Source organism: Fusarium keratoplasticum, chromosome 3 (genome assembly GCF_025433545.1).
Source record: "Fusarium keratoplasticum isolate Fu6.1 chromosome 3, whole genome shotgun sequence".
NCBI lineage: Eukaryota > Fungi > Ascomycota > Sordariomycetes > Hypocreales > Nectriaceae > Fusarium > Fusarium keratoplasticum.
In genome coordinates, this window is record NC_070531.1 from 1495622 (window position 1) to 1514889 (window position 19268).

General features: G+C 55.4%; 5 protein-coding genes across 5 annotated transcripts; 1 reads left to right on the top strand and 4 right to left on the bottom strand.

Moving 5' to 3' along the window:
• Positions 1-81: 81 nt before the first annotated feature.
• Positions 82-1921, bottom strand: NCS57_00385800 (uncharacterized protein; the record flags this gene model as incomplete). Its single annotated transcript, XM_053053837.1, has 3 exons — positions 82-432; positions 487-842; positions 898-1921. The coding sequence occupies 3 exons, from the start codon at positions 1919-1921 to the stop codon at positions 82-84; spliced, it is 1731 nt and encodes a 576-aa protein (XP_052915997.1).
• A 1173-nt stretch (positions 1922-3094) lies between these two features.
• NCS57_00385900 (uncharacterized protein) lies at positions 3095-4384 on the bottom strand (the record flags this gene model as incomplete). The annotated part of the gene is made up of 3 exons (XM_053053838.1): positions 3095-3992; positions 4061-4245; positions 4307-4384. 3 exons carry the CDS (start codon positions 4382-4384, stop codon positions 3095-3097), a joined length of 1161 nt encoding a protein of 386 aa, XP_052915998.1.
• Positions 4385-4864: 480 nt separating this feature from the next.
• Positions 4865-9275, bottom strand: NCS57_00386000 (uncharacterized protein; the record flags this gene model as incomplete). Its single annotated transcript, XM_053053839.1, has 5 exons — positions 4865-5034; positions 5096-8669; positions 8725-9011; positions 9070-9174; positions 9233-9275. 5 exons carry the CDS (start codon positions 9273-9275, stop codon positions 4865-4867), a joined length of 4179 nt encoding a protein of 1392 aa, XP_052915999.1.
• Positions 9276-10125: 850 nt separating this feature from the next.
• Positions 10126-16907, top strand: NCS57_00386100 (uncharacterized protein; the record flags this gene model as incomplete). Its single annotated transcript, XM_053053840.1, has 4 exons — positions 10126-10434; positions 10493-10817; positions 10871-16812; positions 16869-16907. Exons 1-4 carry the CDS (start codon positions 10183-10185, stop codon positions 16905-16907), a joined length of 6558 nt encoding a protein of 2185 aa, XP_052916000.1. The 5' UTR covers positions 10126-10182.
• A 378-nt stretch (positions 16908-17285) lies between these two features.
• Positions 17286-18212, bottom strand: NCS57_00386200 (uncharacterized protein; the record flags this gene model as incomplete). The annotated part of the gene is made up of 1 exon (XM_053053841.1): positions 17286-18212. The coding sequence occupies one exon, from the start codon at positions 18210-18212 to the stop codon at positions 17286-17288; it is 927 nt and encodes a 308-aa protein (XP_052916001.1).
• Between the last annotated feature and the right edge of the window lie 1056 nt (positions 18213-19268).

Sequence of the window (19268 nt, forward strand, 5' to 3'; positions counted from 1 at the left end):
ATTTATTTCGGTGTTAGGCCATCTGCCGAAAGGGACGCTGTATGAGTAAAAATCAGTCTAAAAGGCAAAAGACTCGCTCCTTCACAGCTCTTCCTCCTCTTCTGCCTTTGGTTTATGCACCTCAGCCGTAGACGGTGTTCCCGATCCAGAACCACCACCGACAACCGAGTCCAACGCAGCACTCAGGTTTTGCGTAGCCGACAGATTTATGCCATCGGCCGTGTGGTCCACACTAGGTCGATACTTCTTGAGTGGGCTCTGAAGAATCGACTCGCTGGGCGTGTCGAAGCCGGCCGCGTTGGCTAAGTAGTTGTTGAGAGGAGATGCCCCTGTCGTGGATGTTTGGGAGGTAGATGCCCCTGCGGGATTGGGGGTTTGCGAAGACTCGGGAGTCGCCTTGCCGTCTGGGTCTGCTGAATGCGCCCTCTTAAGCTGTCGCTGTTGTTAGTCTCGGCTCTGGGAGAACAAGCCAGCAAGGGAACTTACGTGAATACGATCCACGCCCTCGGCAAGCTCGCCCTGGAACTTGACATCTTCTGGCGCAAGTTTGGTATGGATGTCCTTATCATCCACTTCTTCCATCTTGGCCAAGACTTCGTCAGAATCATCGTCGTCATCGTCGTCACTGTCGTCGGCAATGTTTCCGTTGCTCTTCTTCCTTGCCTTGCGCCGTCTCGAGGCCTCGGTGGCCTGGTCGCGGAACGCCGAGAAACCAACGGTACCTCCAGCCTTCAGAGGTCCCAAGTTGGAAAAGTCGAGCTGGCCAGACCGTCGCTTGGCTGAGCCAGGGGTCGTCTGAGGATTCTTCGAAGACTGCAAAACACCGATCTTTTGCAATTGCCCTATACCAAGTGTCAGCTGTATGTAAAGTCAAGAATGAATGTCTGAGACTCTTACGTTCGCCCCGGTAGAAAAAGGTGAAAGTGGCATATGGCTTATCTGGCCCATCGATACCTGTAACCGTCTGCGTGCTGATCGTCTTAGGGTCAAGAGTCTTGGGCTTGGCAAAACTCGTGGTGTGCTCGACATCAGCATCGATTCCGTTGCCCTTGTTGGAGCCCATGTCATCTTCGTCGCCATCGTGGGCGTCGAACTGGGGCGAGTATTCACCCTTCTTGATTTCACCAGAGGCGAGGACGCGGAACATGGCGACCTTGATCTGTCCAGTCGCCTCGGGCGGCTCGTCGTCGTCGTCGGACCAGGAATCAGAGTCGTCCATGACAGCCTCGATCGGCGACTTGTCGTCGGCTCCGTAGCGTAGCGTGTCTCTCCGAGGGGTAGAGCCGTCACTAGTGTTGCCTTCAAGGGCCCGTTGTCGTCGCCGACGCTTCTCAAACTTCTGACGACGCTTTTCTAGCTTTTCGGCAGCGTCATGTCCCTGCAAGTCGAGGCCGTTGAGCCAGCGCTCAAGGCCGACCTCGCGGAACAGGAACTCGCGCTCAGCCAGGCCGCCCCCTTCCGAATCGGGAACCTGCACCCAACGGCTATTCACCCAGGTCTCCTCGCCCGGTCGTAGCAGAGTAGCAACCTCCTCCTTGGCTCGGCCGTCAAAGTAAATGTAGGCAGCGATGGTCTCGTTGTCCGAGTTGGTCATGGGATAATAGGGGTTCACGACGCCCGAGTACTTGCCGCGTTCGCCATGAGAGTCGTGGTTCATACCCCCAACAAACTGAGGCTTTGGGTACGGGTTGGCCTCGCTCGGCTTCGGGGTCGAGTAGGGAATAGGCAGACCCGGGGTGAGCAGGGTGATTGAGATTGCGAACTTTGCAGGCTCGGGCTTGTTGGACTCGGCCAGCTGAGGCTGGGGCACGGGAATGTAGGTGCTGATCCGCGAAAGACGAGACTGCTTCTGCATGCCGTGCTCTGGCAGCGGGGCTCCATTCGCATGGATGCTGACCGCAATGCCCTTGAAGCAGGGCATCGTGGCGGGAGCGGGTTAGGGGATGTAGCGCAGAGCAAAGGTCGGGATGAGGAGAGGCGGAGAGCGAGGTCGAGGAGGACGACGGAGGCGGGAGCGGAAACGGAAGCGAGAGACGAGACGGGACGGGTGAGGCCGAACAGGAGCGAACTGCTGTAAGCTCAGCGCAAGCAAGCGAGGAGCAAGCAGCAAAGGCGGTCGGTCGCTCGCCGATGGTAGCCAAGCAAGACAGTTGGTGTGCTCAGCTCAAGCCTTGTCGAGATGGTCTGGTCTGGAGGTGACTCGAGGAGGCGTCGAGAGGAACGAGCGGGCGGCGGTGGAGGTGGCCGCAGTAGTTTGAAAGTTAGCCCGCAATAGTGAATAGCAAGTACTAGCAATGGATGGATGGGTTGCTGGCGGTCGGTGGTGGAGGATTGTGGGGGCGACTGATCAATGGTCGAGAGCCATGTCTCTTTGGACGACGACAGTTGGAATCGACGAGCAGTCAAAGAGGAGAGTGACAAGAGGAACCTGGTTTCACAGAGCAAGGAAAGCGCAGCCCAGCCAGTCGGCGGTGATGAACCGAGAATGGAGGAGCGAGATGACTTTTGTTCGCGGTGCGGTGCGGTGCGGTGCGATTGAAGTGGAGAGGGAGGTTCACGATTGCTCCAAGATGAGCCCAGGCAGGACCGGGGGGTGTTGGCGGCTGGACTGGGCCACCAGGTACGGTACAGCAGGTACAGCACAGAACTGTGCAATGGAGGGTCACGACAGGGCGCCCGCCACTTCAGAGGGGTCATCTCCTCCCTCCAACTCTCATGAAAGAAAGCCCGCTGCGAGATTAGTGGAGGCTGGCTACCGTGAAACGTGCCCAGTCCAGGTAGGATATCCCCGATGGCTTGAAAGTACCTTTCAGTGACAGCCGAGGTACCGTCTCGACCAGCAAAGCGGTGTAGCTTCAGCCAAAACCACATGTTCGAGACTTTGGGTCAATCACAGAAGTACCTCGACCGCCTTTCAGCCTCAAGGGCCTTGAGCCTGGGTACCTCAATCGGTACCATATCAATTCCCAATTCGGAAAGTCAAGGTAAATAATCACAATCACAATTGGAGATTTCTCAATAGTTAGCCCGAGAATCACCGACAAGAGCCATTTCAACCATTTATGCTTTGTTCGTGATTCCCCTCCCTCAACTGTCAACTCGACAGGTAACTACTGTAGCTTGTGCCAATTCCCGAATCCTTATGCTGCACATCTTCTTCCTCCTCCTCCTCTTCAAAGCTCCCCTCATCCTCATCATCGGCATCAGCTCCCGCGCGAGGAATTTCTGATAATGGTTGCTCAGGGTCCAGCTCGTGCTTAACATCTGGCTCATACTTGAGAGGCCGTTGCTTCCCATACGTCGGAAACGTCTCTGGGTGGTCCGTCTCTTCTTCATCTTCTTCGACTCCTTGTGGCCATGCCTTGCCGTCAACTTCTTCGGGGGATGGCCCAGAGGCAAGACTCCATAACCCCCAGGCCACGGCCATGAACATGATCTCGCAGATCCAGAAAAGAAAGGTAAAGGCAACGAAAGTGGAGATTCGATAGTGTACCATCAGCCAGCGGAGCCCGCGAAGCTGGGCTGTAAGCTGCAGTGCAGCATGGTATATCTGAATTGTCTGGCCCGCCTCCACCTCGATATAAGCCGACTTTGGGATCATGGACCCCTTAGAGAACCATACCCTTTCTGCTAGAGGTATCATCATTGTGCTCGAGCTTGACCCCGGCGCAAATAGATGGTAGGCCAAGAAGAGGACGCGAGATGCGAGAGAGACGAACGGATCCACGTAAGGGAACAGGGCGGGCCTGCGTGAGCTGAAGAGGACATTGGTAGTTCCAAAACCACCATGCTCGGCTGCGTGCTGTCCAGCCTTAGCCTGAAGCTCAAAATCGGCCTTGGAGTCGAGCATGTGCAGGCTTATCATGAAGTTGCCGCGCTCCACATTCGGGTTCGATCGCGGCATCGTCAAGCTCAGCGATACGTCATATTCTTGCTGCGACTTCATGGGCGGCAATTCGAGTGATGCGATGCCATATGGGTTGACGCCGGAGCTGCGGCCAGCAATGTCAGCGAACCACAACTTGAAATTGATTACGATGCGATACGCTGCGCTACATACCCATACTGGAGGTGGACAGGCATCGTCACCACCTCATGGGGAAGAAAATTCTGGAAAAAGAGAGCCGAAGCAATGGCCGCTGTGCAAAAGAGGATCACAGCACCAGACACCAGGAGCACGCTATTGACGAATGCCCGCTGGACTGGCTTCGACGTGACGATGCGGGCAGTCTCTTGAAGGGTATCCTGCGCAGGTAAAGTGTCAGTCGCTTACATCTGTCTGTCCAATTCTGGAGCGACAACTCACCATGCTAGGCCAAATATGTCCGACGGTGCGGACTGCATGGATGTTGCGAGAGAAGAGTTGGTTGGAGTAGTGTAGCATTCAAGGGAGAAGCAAAGCAATGGAGCTGAGGCCGTGTATGGCATGTGAACGTGGGCAGCTGGAGCTCAACAGCTCCCACGTCATACCAGGGTACGTACTGCGCCTGCAACAAGGGCACTGCATTTTAGGTACATCACCAACAGCAACAACAGCAACAACACCAATGCACAGCAAGCAAGAATAATAAAGTTGAATTGAGAATTAAGAAAGTATCCATCCCTAGCTTAGCTAAGAGAAAGGGCAGCTCATACAATTTTGCCTGCGTAACAAATACCAAACGTCAAGTCGTAACAAGGACAACCATACAACAAAACAAGCAAAGCAAAGCCCCGGCTCCATGCCAACCAACCATCAATAAGACAGCATAAAGAAAGAAAGGTATAATCAAGTCGTCAACAAGAAAGAACCATCAATCCCCAATGGTCCAGTGTCCAAAGCCACACAAACAAGCCGCTAAATCGCTCATATCGTTTTAATCAATCAGCATGCCGAGAGGTAGTTGCTTGGGACCAGCCCGACACGTCCATCTCCGCCGTGAACTTCGGCCTCCCACCATCCATCGTCTTGGTGACGGAGGACGGCGAGGTAATCACCCTTGGCAAAGCCCAATTCCTCAGGGATAGCTGCTTGATACATGTACAATGCACGTGCTACAAACATCTCATGTTAGCAAACATTCATTCATCAAACTTGTCGGATTTGCAAACTCACCATAATGCAAGATAGGTCTACCGTCAGTGGTGTAAAGCCGTGAAGGGTCAGCCACGCTCTGGCTGCGTTGGCGAGGACTGCCCTCGCCGTAGTGGCTCATGGCCCTGGAAGCAGGGCGGCTGCCCCGGCTTGCCTGAGATCCATATGGGTCGTCGGTTGGCGCCAACTGGACCGCCATCTCGCTGCCGGCATAGCTACTCTGAGGTCGGTTGTACTGGCCGTATGGCGACGGAGAAGGCCCTCGGCTCGTGGCCTCCTGAGGATAGTATCCTTGGGTAGATCCACGCTTTTGGGGAGAGCTCATCACAGATGGAGAGCGTTGGCTAGGGGCATAGGGGTTTGGCGATGCTGACCTATAGCTCATGTTGGAAGAATCGTTCATGGGAGGCTGAGGAGAAGCGCTACGTGTTGGCGCCGGGGAAGTAGCTCTGGGCATATCAGTGCCTCGGGTGCCGGGTCGAGAGACTGGGGATGAGCCATAGATTCCGGATCCTCGCGACATGTCACTTCCTCTTGTTCCAGGTCGTGATAGCGGTGGTGGGGGGTCGAAACCACGAGTATCCATACGAGACATCTCAGTTGCCCGAGTGCCTGACCGCGTCACAGGTGGCGTGTGGTAACCAGCTGTCTCTCCTCGGCTCATGTCCGTACCCCGAGTGCCTGGGCGAGACATAGATGCTGAGTTATAGCTGCCAGGTTCAGCTCGGCCCGTCTCTGTCGCTCGAGTCGGAGGTCGCGACACAGATGCTGAGCTGTAGCTTCCGGTATCAGTTCGCCCGATCTCAGTAGCTCGGGTTTGTGGGCGCGAAACGGACGCGGAGTTATAGCTTCCAGGTCCAGCCCGGCCCATCTCCGTGGATCGAGTTGGTGTTCGTGACATGGACGCCGAGTTATAGCTTCCCGGTTCGGCTCTACCTGTCTCCGTGGAGCGAGTTGGCGTTCGTGACATAGATCCTGACCCATAGCTTCCAGTATCCGTGGCACGAGTTGCCGGTCGTGCCACAGGAGAGGCGCTGTAGCTACCAGATTCACCTCTGCCATGGTCTGTGGCCCGAGTCGACGGTCTGGCGGCAACGGGGGAGGTGCTGAAACTATCCCCCCTGCCGTGGTTGGCTGTTCGAGTCGCAGGCCTGGAGGTGACTGGAGGGGTGCTTTGCGCTGCAGGCTCAGCTCGCTTTGTTTCCGTGGCTCGAGTGTTAGATCGCGAAGTAGTAGAATTGAAGCCACCGGATCCAGGGCGTGCATTTTCCGTAAACATGTTCCTGGTCTGGGCAGTGGCCTTCTTTGTAGCCTCCTTCATTGCCCTTGAGGTTACAGCGGGAGGAGGCACGCCCAGCCTCGAGATTTGCGTCGAAGCTTGAGTCTGGTACGACGGAGGGGGTGTTCCTCTCTTTGCTGCCGCCAAGTCCTTGTTTCCGGGGGTTGGAATTGATCGCGAGGCAGCTTCCCGCGAGTTGGAAGTTTCAGATCCCGGTGCGGGTGTAGAGATGCCATGGTAATGGTCAGCAGAGATCCGAACCGAAGACTGCTTTCCTAGCGTAACGCCCTTTAGTTCCGCAAGAGCCAACGCGATGGGATCGGTCTCCTCTGGTTCCTTAGCCGCGGCTCCAGGCTGCTTCTTCGCATCTGGGTTGGAAACAGGGAAGACGTTCTGCCCAACACCAAGAGCCAGGCTTGCATTGGCATCGATGGGTTCTGGGCTCTGAGTCCGCTGCTGTGTCGTCACACTTGCCGGTTCTTGGTTATACATGAGTGGTTTCCGTACTGGGCTGCCCGAGTTTTGCGCACTAGGTGCGTGCCATGTGTTTCTGTTTGATGTCTGCATATCCTTCGTGCTCTTGCGCCTAAAGGGACTGTGGTTCTTCAAAAAGCCACCGCTCTTCTTTTTGGCGACGACCTTGACGGGGCTAGGAGCTGATGCCAGGGTCGGTGAAGGAGCTGAGGCAGGAGTAGGAGCTGGAGCAGCAACAGGAGCTGGAGCTGGAGCCGGAGCTGGGGTCGGCATTGAGGCAGGAGCTGGTCTTCCGAGGTTCGGTTTGTTGACCATCGGGTTGGGCTTGATTGGATCAGGCATGATTGGATCTTGCTTGAAAGGGGAGGTCTTTCCACTGGGCGGCTCGATGCTAGAGAGCGAGGTAGGGTTCGAGTAATCACTGTGGGAGTCTCTGCTAGATGGTCGCGCGGATGTGACCTGGGAGCTGCGGTCCGAGATAGGACTTGGGCCTGTTCGACAGAGCATGGTCATGCCGTCCAAAGGATAGGGATCGTGAGGGACTGAGGCTACCGGGCCATGTTGGTTGATGTCATACCCCATGTGAGCTGCCGCCTGCTGGCGGCGGTAGGGGTCCTCCACTGGTTTCCTGACCTCCATCGAGGTCCTGGAATCCACGGATTGCCTCATGTCATTGGCGGGTCGGATCTCTCCGAGAGGTCGAACTTCGGCTGAAGGTCGTGTCTCGAGCGCAGGTCGAACCTCTCCGGAATGTCGCATCTCAAGGGCTGGCCTGGTCTCAGGCTGCCTCATCTCCAAGGCCTGTCTGCCGCCGCTATGCCTCTCAGAGTGTCTCATGTCCTGATGCCTCATGTCCTGCTGCCTCATATCTTGGTGTCTCATGTCCTGGTATCTCATGTCTTGGTACCTCATATCAGTTGGCCTCATATCTGTCAGCCTCATGTCTGCAGGCTGCGTGTTGAGGGGTCTCATCTCATGAGGCCTCATCTGCTGGGGCATGTGGTGGCCCATGTGGTGAGCCACTTGCTGCGAGTGCTGGGGTGGTGGCTGGTGGCGCTGTTGAGCAGGATGTTGGAACTGCTGTAGTTGTTGCAACTGCTGAAGCTGCTGAGGCTGGGAGGCCTGCTGAGGTTGGACAGCCTGTTGGATAGGTGCCTGAATGGTCTCATCGGGAGGTGGTTGAACCAACTTCTGAGGTACGGGGTTAGGCTCGCGTCTGCTCAAAGGACCGGTTTCTCTATGAGCAAGGTCCTTGGCCAACGCAGAGTTGGGATCGTGGTGAGACTCAAAGGTCGAGGGTTGTGGGGAAGAGGACCTGAAGGCGGGATTGATGTTCCGGGGGAATTGGGCAACAGAGTATGCGTCGTCCTCTGAAGCCTCGGACTGGCTATCGTTGACATCGCCTCGGCAGAAGTTGATGTACTTGGGTGGATCGGGGATCTCCTGTCCTGTTCCCTTCTCGCTGATGAAGGTGACAATGTCCTTTTCCACGTCCATCGTCTCCAGAGATAGTCGAATCTTTTCGCACGACGAGTCGTCACTAACGCAAACCGTGGAAGCAATGTTGGCAAAGGTCCACAGGCTGCTCTTGGTAAAGTCCAGGCGCTCCTCTTCCAGGTCCTGGAACTTGTCGGCCGCCGCCTTCCACTCACGGTTCCATCTTGCTGTCGTGTCCTCCAGGGCTTTGACAGCGTTCTCGTATTCTGTGTTGGAGGTAGCGAGGCTGATTTGCGTCTTTTCCAACTTCGCCTTGTTCCGACGTTCTTCCTGACCCATGACCATGTGGCCTTGAGCCAAGTAGCCCTTGATCTTCAGGCATTCTTGCTCATACTTGTCTCGAGTCTATCATCATGTTAACATTTATGTAACCAGAATTACCGACGGTTGATTGACGAACCTTGTTGACATGCTGTGTCTGTTGCGTCTTTGTCTTGAGTAGCTTCTCAACGGTGTTCTGAATAATCTTGCGACGCTCCTTCATGCCACCGGTGAAGGCGGCGAGCGGCTCCTCAAGCTCGCTCTTCATCTCCGCAGAGATGTTCTGGTGTTGTTTGGCCATTTGCTCGACCTCGCCTCGGACAGTATCCAGTGATGTCTTCAGGGTGCCCGTCTCCTGGGATCCCAACGGCTTCCGGCACAAGTTCATCATCTTGCGGGCGTATTCTTCCTCGATCGATGCTCGCGCTGCAGAGACATGCGTTAGAAGTGAAACCCTGGGAAGGAATTTGCAGACTTGACATACCACCGTAGAATGCCCTTAGTTCATCGCATGTCGTCTTGGCTGCTGCCATGCGAGCCAGCAGTGGTGTAACTCCAGCATCGTCCTTGCCCCAGAAGTTGTTTGCGACTGCAATTGCTCCTGTTAGTGATGTCTTGTCCATCGAGAGCGAGGCAAGCTTCCTTACAAGACAGCGCAACGGCTGGTGATTCTATCGTTGACGCAGGCATCTTGCCTGGAATAAGTTAACGAACGGGCAGGCTAGTGTAGTGTGTAGTAATTGATGTTGAAAAAACAGAAGGACGGTAAAGGGACCAGCCTCAGTCGCACTACACTCCAAGCTTCAGATGGAGAAAGCGAAACATGAGCTATAGCGTTCCATGGAGCTGTGATAAGGAGGATGGGACCGCCAGGTGGTTGGCCCTGGCATTGTTTAGAGTGGCGTGGACACGGTTGATGGGACAACCACGAAGCACGGGCCATGCGTCGCTGGCACTGCAGACCCGGCCGAGTGACGACGGTCTTGTGTCGACCCCCAAGCACGTGATGCGGGCTGCCGTGACGGGAAGGCTGACCCCGACTTTGTAGGACCGGGATTTATCCGGTGCATTGTCATTTTCAGGACCTTACCTTATCCTCCGACCTACCTTACAGAGCACCTAACCCCAACCACATCCATTCCATTCGTGTATGTATGGACAACTCTTGACGAACTATCAATACGCATATTCATCACGACTTGTTCGTCGACCGACGCCGAACCGCTCCAGGCTCCCCCCAGAGCTTCCTAATACGCTGCGTTCTCGGCGCTGTACCCCTCGCGACGACAATCACTGGACACGACACGCACCTCCACCCGCAAGTCGAGTCAGGCTCTCTAGTCCCCTCCCGGCTGCCACTTCGGTTGCACGATCGCGCGCTCTCGAGCTCCCCTCTTGAGCCTCCCCCGTTTCGAGCCTCCCCCTCTCGAACCCGATCGCTGTCCCGCGTTGCCGCTCCCCCATGTAGGAACCCTCTATATCGACTCTTCCTCCCACAGACTCACTCGCCCGCTCGCTTCCTGAGCCTCACGGTCTGCCACCACTCCGAGGGCAGGCGCTCCCTTTTTTCATCCCCCAACGCTGCGAATACACCTCCATGGTCCCACCACCTCGAGCGGGATCATTTTCGCCCAATCCTGCGCAGACTCTTCAGACGGGTTCGAGCCATTCTCCCCACCCATCGCAGGCCGCCATCCTCAGTGCTGGCGCAAGCCCAAGCGCCAGCAGTCCGACGGGCACCAACTCCCTGACCAAGATTGTCGTGGCCCAGGTCTATCTTCTGCTTAGCACCATCAAGGAGGATAAGGACCGCGCCAAGTGGGAATTGCAGGTTGACCAATTGAAGAAGGTTGGGTCCTATCCCATCTCAGCCACCGCGTCTTGCTGACGGTGCAACCTCTTTGTAGCTCATCGATGAACACGGTATGGAAGTCTTCTCAAAGTACTTCACCCGGCTTGTCGCCGGCAATGCGCCGCAGATATTCCCCGGCCTCAACAGGCCAGTCTCGAATCCAGGCAACTATCACATCCTCGTCGGCGAGATGCGGAAGATTGCGCACGATCCAGAGCAAGCGAGCAAGATCGCCGAGTCAATTGAGAGCGGTACTGAAGACATCTTCCGCGACTTTGACCTCTCGACCTTTATGGAGCATTTCAAGCTCGACGCCTTGGAAAAGACCCTGTTAGCTCTGGCCTTCAAGCTTGGCTCCCGGACCGACTTGAAAACCAAAGGTGAGCATCCTGTCCAACACTATCCCGCAACCACAGACTCATCCTCTCTGTAGCCGACGCTATACTCTCGACAAACTTCCCAACCTTTGTCGATATCATCTCTCGACCCGAACTCGAAGCCCATGCTGACCTTACCCCCTCCTTCATCGCCCTAATCATCGACCGATTCCTTCAGTATCACCCTCCCAGCTTTAATTCGTCTTCTCGTCGAGATCTCGAGAGCTACCTCGCAAAGCGATATATTAGCGTGGATCAACCGCCGCCTTCCGAGGTTCTAGCTGCTCTTGACCTGAGCAGAGTGCTCGCCGATCGACCTTCCAATGGCTTGGTTCGGTACCTCCAAAAAACCGGCATCGAATTCACGCGAGACGAGGAAACTTGTGTTTCGTATCTACAGAACCGTGCCAGCAACCTACAGCTTAATGCCGAACAAGTCTCCGCCGCCCTGACGTTCACAACTATCACCCAAACCCCGCAACATGACCCCGACGTCTTGGTGGCGGCCCTCAGGAGGGTACTGCCGAAATCCTTTGACTGGATGGAGGTGATTGGTTATTTCGATCAGCCGTCCGCTAGGGTCTCTTCTCAGCAGTTCTTGCGTCTCTACAACGCCTTTTTGCCAATAGCTCAAGACCCAAACTCTGATCTGGACATCCAGCGGCTTTGGGGTGGCGTGTGGAGGCATCCAGAGGCGCAGCTATCCTTTGTCAGTGCATACGCCTCTCTAACCCCCGAACAGCTTGACGCGACGACGATCCCTGGGCTTCGGCGCAGTATTACCCTAGACGACTATGCAAACTCCCCTCCCAATGTTCGCGAGCGAGCTGCTGTGGCTGTCAAGCATCCGCTCGTTTCTGTGGCTGCTCTCTCCTCAATCTTCAACGTCGCACTGAGTTCCGTTGTGGCCTCCACGAGCGTCGAAGCGAAGAGGCTGTTTCAAGAAGTGGTTGTTCCGAATCTCGACATCTTTCTCGTTTCCGCTTTCGAGGTCCCTCGCCAGCATTGGGCAGCAATGGCCATTGATACGCTGAACTCCTTGTTCGAGAACTTCCTCTACAAGCGCTCACCTGAGTACGACTTCGTTCTCGATAGCCTGTGGAAGAAGGACAAGGAGTGGGTAACGCAGCGTTTGATTGACGCGCACGCTATCAAGCCTGTTGATCTTCCCCTTGTTTTTGAGCATGCGGTCAAGCACAACTGGTTGGATTCGCTTGTGTACCTAGCCAACGGGTTCGGTATCGACTTGGCTGCGCTGGCTCACGCTGAGGGATATCTGGACCTGTCTAAGTGGGCACGATTCTACGCAGACCGGGGAAACGAGATGTCTCGCACTCTCCTGCAATTCCTAATGATCAAGGCCAACCTAGAAAGCCAATACCAACGAGGCGGTCCTGATGGGCAACCGCTTGCAAAGACTACGACAACTCTGCAGGTTCGAACCGTATCAGCACTATTACACATCCTCGAAGATCTCTTGCCCAAGGGTCCTGTCCAGGAGCTCATCATAATTCAGCGGCACTGCATTATAGCGTACCCGCGACTGATCAATTATGGCGAAGGCTACGACGACATCATCGACGCCAATGGCAAGGACGGAAATGCCCTTCCCCCGACCGCTAACAGTAAGATGGAGGAGCACTACAAAAAGATGTACAGCGATGAGATGCAGGTTCGAAACATCGTCGAGGTTCTTGATCGGTACAAGCATTCCAAGGATGCCCTGGATCAAGATGTCTTTGCATGCATGATTCATGGACTTTTCGACGAGTACAGCCATTACGTCGATTATCCACTGGAAGCCCTTGCCACAACAGCCGTGTTGTTTGGCGGCATCATCTCGCACAAGCTCATTTCAGGCCTGCCTCTCCAGATAGGACTTGGGATGATCTTGGAAGCAGTTAGGGACCATGTGCCCGACGATCCCATGTACAAGTTCGGTCTGCAAGCGCTGATGCAACTCCTAGTCCGGTTCCGGGAATGGCCCCTTTTCTGTCGGCAGTTGGTCCTGATCCCGGGACTTATGGGAACAGAAGCGCACAAGAAGGCCGAGGAGGTCGTGATGGAGCATGAAGAAGATCTTTCTCGCGGCCCGAACGGAGCGGGAACGCCACATGGAGTTGGCTATCCAGGAGACACGTTTCCCAATGGAAACTCTGAAGAACAAGCCAATGCAGACCGCCAGGCTCCTGCTTTCTCCTCCATCAGTGTCGACCCCCCGGCCCCCGAGATGGATTTCGAAGACCCCAACGAAGTCGAGCAGGATAAGGTCCAGTTTGTTCTCAACAACATCACGGAAGGAACACTGGTATCGATGTCTAGCGAGCTGCGAGAGACCCTGGAGCGAAGGCATCAGCAATGGTTCGCCTGCCAGCTTGTCGAGGAGCGTGCCAAGATGCAGCCAAACTACCATCATGTGTATCTCGAACTCGTCCGGCTCTTGGAGGACACGTCCCTTTGGGGCGAGGTGCTGCGTGAGACGTACGTCAGCGTGTCCCGCATGCTTAACTCAGAGGCTACGATGCAAAACTCTACGGAAAGAACGCATCTCAAGAATCTCGGCGGCTGGCTCGGTCTCATGACTCTTGCGCGCGATCGACCGATCAAGCACAGGAACATTGCATTCAAGCAGCTACTGATCGAAGCGCATGATACGAAGAGGCTTATCGTCGTCATCCCTTTTGTGTGCAAAGTCCTTGTCCAAGGTGCCACATCGGCGGTATTCCGGCCTCCCAACCCTTGGCTGATGGATATTATCCACCTACTGATCGAGCTGTACCATCATGCTGAGCTGAAGCTGAATCTCAAGTTCGAGATTGAGGTCCTTTGCAAGGGTCTGAATCTCGATCACAAGAGCATCGAGCCCTCGGGAGAGATCCTCAACCGACCGGTTATCGAGGAACCAGCGGATGTTCTACCTCAAGAACAGATAGATGCCTTTGAAAACCTATCTCTGAACGGCATGGGATCCGCCGTCGGCGCTGGCCTCTCCCCCCAGGCCATTGCACCAACTATTCCAGACCTCGGCCCCCTCATTAACATTCCCCCAACCAACGAGATGGTTGTCACCTCCACCCGACTCCACGATATTGTGCGGACCGCTCTCAGTCGAGCCCTGCAGGATATCATTCAGCCTGTTGTGGACCGGTCCGTCACTATTGCTGCCATCTCAACGCAGCAGATGATTCACAAGGATTTCGCTACCGAGCCCGATGAGAACCGCGTGCGAACCTCTGCTATCAATATGGTGAAAGCCACAGCGGGAAGCCTCGCGCTTGTTACGTCCAAGGAGCCACTTCGAGCCAACTTTACCAATTACATGCGGAACCTGTCGAACGACATTCCTCAAGGTCTGCCGGAGGGCACCATAATCATGTGCGTCAACTCCAACCTCGACTTGGCCTGCAACATCATCGAGAAGCAGGCAGAGGAAAGGGCGGTGCCTGAGATTGAGGAGATGATGGAGGGAGAACTGGAGGCTCGTCGAAGACACCGAATGCAGCGACCCAACGAGCCTTACTTCGACTCGAGCCTCAGCCGCTGGGCCATGACGATCCCGCACCCGTACAAGCTCTCGCCAACCAGCAACGGATTGAACAGCGACCAGATGGCCATATACGAGGACTTTGCTCGACAACCCCGCAGCGCCGCTGCCCCTGCTCCCTCCCACGGTCCCTCGACATCCGACGCGACTAGATCTCTCGCCAACGAGGTCTTGCAGGAGCAATTCACGGCTATGCCCAATATACCAACTCCTGCTGAAACCCCTGCGATTCAGCAACATCTAAGCACTCAGATGCAGCCCTATGCCCCGGTCCACGCAGGAGCCAATGCCATGTCTAACGGAAGGTCGCCTGGATTCACCATGGATGTCCGCGGCCTAGCTGAGCGAGTTAACAAGCTACTTCAGGAACTCCTGAGGGTAGCAACCGAGGCTCGCGAGGATCATTTCCAAGGCCTACCACGACCCCATCCTGTCCTGGACGTTGTCGATGCTTTGGTTCAGCACATCATCAAGACATCGCAGAACTCGGAGGAATTCGCCATATACGCCGCTGAGCAGATCAGCCAGATTATCTTCTCGCCGGTAGAGGACAATTTGACGCTCGAGAGTCTGGTTCATGTTTTGGAGACGTTGAGAAAGATATCCGGCCCTGCACTCAACAATCGTGTCCGGGCTCTGTTCAGCCAACAACCAGGGCCCACCTTCTTGAGCCTACCATTGCTAGCGGCATTGACTCGGACTGACTTGTTGGATTGGAGGAACATCGATCTTGCCATGTCCAAGGCCCTCCAGGCCCGTAAGGAGGGCTCGCTCGACTTCTTGGAGCACATGCTTGACCTTACGCTTCTCAACAACCGCCCTATCGCCCTGTATGCTGATTTTGTCAGGACGCTGGAGGCAGCATGGGCTTGGATCAGAGAAGACCCCGGCTCGGCTATTGGTCAACGAGTCAGGTCCAAGCTGATCGGCTCTGGATTGTCGCATCCTTCGCAGGCAGACGACCAGGCACTATATCGACAAGATCAGATGGACTATGTGCTGGACGAGTGGGTTCACCTGTGCAACAACCACAATGCTTCGGACGCGTCTGGATCGATCTTCGTGCAACAACTGCAGGCCAAGCAGGTTATCCGAGACCGTGATGATTTCTTCGTCTTTCTCCGTACCGCCATCGATACATCGGTTGAGCGATTCGAGCACACGATGCACCCTGGCGCTCTCACCGATGTCTACATCACCGTCGATGCGCTCGCCAAACTCATTGGAACCTTTGTCAGCTTGCAGTTTGACACATCATCCACGCGAGCGTCATTTGTCGACTCGACCATGGCGCTGATCACACTGGTCCTAAACCATCACAGCGTCAAGCGAGGGGAGCAGCTTAACCAGAGGGTCTTCTTCCGACTGCTGTCGATGCTCTTGCACGAGATCCACGCCATCTCGGAAGACTTTTCTGAAGAGGAGCGCCGCGACATTTTGCTCAGGATCGCCTCCCGACTTGCCGGCATGGGCCCTGCTCTCATTCCCGGCTTTACCTATGGCTGGCTCTCTCTTGTTCAGCACCGCGCCTTCATGCCGGTACTCCTCCAACTGCCCGATGGCGCTGGATGGGGACTGTTCGTCGACCTCGTGTGCCAGCTCTTTGAGTCTCTTGGGGATCAGCTGAAAGTGTTTGAAGTATCCAACATTGCCAAGGACATTTACCGAGCCGCGTTCAAGCTTCTGATCATCCTGCAACACGACTTCCCCGATTTCGTCGCGGCTAACCACGTCAGAATTTGCGCCAGCATCCCGCCGCACTGCACACAATTGATCAACGCCGTGTTGGCCGCCAACCCACAGCAGAGTCCCAAGTTTGTCGAGATGAATGCCAAGGATCGATCCGACGAGTCCAGGGTCCACCCCGGCCTAGTTAACGAGGCCACTGCAATCCTCCGAGATGCTGGTCTGCTAGGCGTTGTCGACCAAGCCCTCCAGAGTGGCCCGTCAGAGGACATTGTGGCTAACATCACGCACTCCATGACACACAACGCTCCCAAAGTGACAACATACGGCCATGTACCTGTTGCAGTTAACCTTGCCGTCATCAATGCCGTGGTCATCTACATCGGGCAGCACGCCGCGGACCAGGCAGCTCAGGCTGGCACGGCTGTCACAGTATCTGGAGACGAGCATGAGGTTTCAACTCTGTCCCTCATCATCCACGAACTCCCTGCCGAGGCCAGGTACTATCTTTTGGTCAGCGTGGTGAACCAGCTACGCTTCCCCAACGCCCACACCGACTTTTTCAGCCAGGCCCTCCTCTACATCTTCAGCAAGGACCTGGAAGATCCCGAGGAGACGGAGATCCGACAGGGAATCACGCGGGTCCTCCTTGAGCGGCTGGTTAGTTTCTGGCCGCAGCCGTGGGGCTTGCTGTTTACGGTTGTGGAGATTGTCAAGTGCGACAAATACAATTTCTTTGAGCTCCCTTTCATTAAGGCGATTCCTGAGGTAGGTTTGAGCCGTGTTTGGCAGAAGCTTCCAGAACGCTAACAGTGTCACCATAGGTTGCTGAGAAGTTTGGCCAGGTGGTTCAACGAGGTTAAGATGCATGATGTGACTGACTATATGGCGGGAACTGGGTATAACGGCACAAGGAGGAACGAACCTATACGGAAGCACATGCCATTGGTGGACTTTTCTGGTTTGGGACGGCACATAGTTGAGAGAGGGAGGGGCGTTGGGTCCAAAAAGAAGTGAGAATTATAGAGAAGCAGTGTCTTTGCGGTCCAGGGACAACCTCGTCTGGGGGGACGGGGCGGTTCATGACCCCATCACATTTTGCTGTAATACTGTATCACTGTATGATAGTAGTTTTAGGATGTGTCGGAAAACAACACCAGGCGCATGGTTGGTCACGAACGAAGCTGTATCACTTTTGGGCGAAGGCATATGAACATTGTCGAGATGACCAGCGTATACCCTCATATGGTGACATGGCCTCTCATCACTGTGACAGCTGTCCCTGACAGCTCGACTTTGTCGATCTTTGACTCCTTCGCCGTGACTTGGACTACGATGTTACTCTCCCTGCCCATCTCTACTCCCTGGTCAATCTCATAACGAAAGGTCTGATCTTGGAGATCGGGCTGCTGAAGGGTGAGGAAGCTGGAAAGGGCACAAGCAGCACTGCCCGTCGCAGGATCTTCCATTGCTGATTCCATCATCCTAGTGCGGATGGAAAAGATGTCTACGTCGTTCTCTTGACGTTGACCAGTAAACACGTAGTAGTACTTGAACAAGGGGCCAGTCTGCCAGTCGTCATCGAGCAGCCCATCGACGGAGAAGGGCACGACGCATGTCCGGACCTTGGCAAGGTGCTCCAGGTCGGGCAGGTTGATGAGCACAAACGATAAACCATTGACGATACTGAAGAGTGGGGCCTCGAGCTCAAGTTGACGGATCGCTGGGTCGGCAGAGAGCTGGCCTGGTGCGGGAGAGGGCAGCTGGGCGAGGGTTCTACGATGACGACGAACGTTGTGCGGGATAGCAGCTTGGATATGACCAGGGCGAGTCTGGACGAGAGCGACTGGACCTGCTTTTGTGATGACGGTATTGACGCCTTGGGGGATAAGCGAGACGGCAGTGCCGATAGTGGGATGGCCGGCAAAGGGAACCTCTTCGTCGGTGGTGAAGATGTCGATCACCCGGCGGGTGACATCACTCTCAGGGCCATCTGGGTTGACGTCGTGGACAAAGACAGTCTCGGAGAGGTTAAACTCGCGGGCGATGGTCTGCTTCTGCTCCTGCGAGGGTTTTGGGACATCGGCGGGGATGGTGACCACGGCGAGAGGGTTTCCGCGATAACGGGTCGTGGTGAAGACGTCGAGAGTTACAAAGGGAAACTCCATGGCTTGGCTGGATGAGGCTGGTGTCGGATGCTACTGTAGTGTAATCTAGACGTAGACGTCACCAGAGTGATAGCGGCCGGATGTGACGAAGTGAAAATGTTGGTGGGGTGGGGTCGAGGTGAAGCAAAAAGCAAAGAGGGCATGATAGGCAATGCCTGAGTCAGGAGAGTTGAGCTCATCGGTGTAGGGTAACTCAATCAGCCGACCCGGCCACGCCAAGTGCCGTCCCACCGGCCATGGCCTCTACACTTGTGTAAGGCACCAAAGTCTAGCGGAGCGGAACAGCCGACGCCTTGTGTCGACGAGGGGGGGTGATCTGACGAATTGGAGAACAGAGCCTCGCGGTCCGGCCTGAGGCAGCGCGGACGGCAGAGGCGGCGCGCCTCGAGGCAGGGAGAACGATGGGCTGTTGGCGCTAGGACTAGGACGTGAAGAGTGTCGAGGGAGCTGCAAGGGAAAGGGATTGATGATCTACAGCTCTGATTATCGCCAATGACTTCACAGGTGGAGGGCTGCTGGTGAGGGCGGAGATTTGAGCTGTGGAATGTGGATGAAGGGGAAATGACCTTTTCCGTATAGTAACATTCACAAGACTGACTCTCCATCTCGACTTATATCCGAGGCCGTCCTTCGGCAATGCCAGCCTGGTTCGAAGCGCAGCGCAAGTCTACTAACAACAAAAATATCAGACGATACGGCATGGGTGTTGACCCGGTTTCGGGGGGTTTGCTCAGCCAGAAAGATGGAGCTTGGGCGAGATCCTTCAGGGAGAGGTCGAAGTCTGGTCTAGGCGCAAGTGGAGAGATCCATGGGCCATGTCAGTTGGAGACTGGCGCGGCAAGGGGCGTGAGCTAGTAGCTGCATGGAAGCCCACCTCGTGGCATCTCAGCTTGGAGAGTGACATGTTGCTGCTGTTTTGAGGTTGCAGTGTAGGGTAAGTGTTCGTGCCAATCACTCGGTTCAAGGAGGGGAGGACAAGAAAGGACGATCAGGAGGAGGCGAGTTCTTTTTTAGAGATGGCGATGATGACGCAGCCAGGGTGAGGCGAAGGAGGGG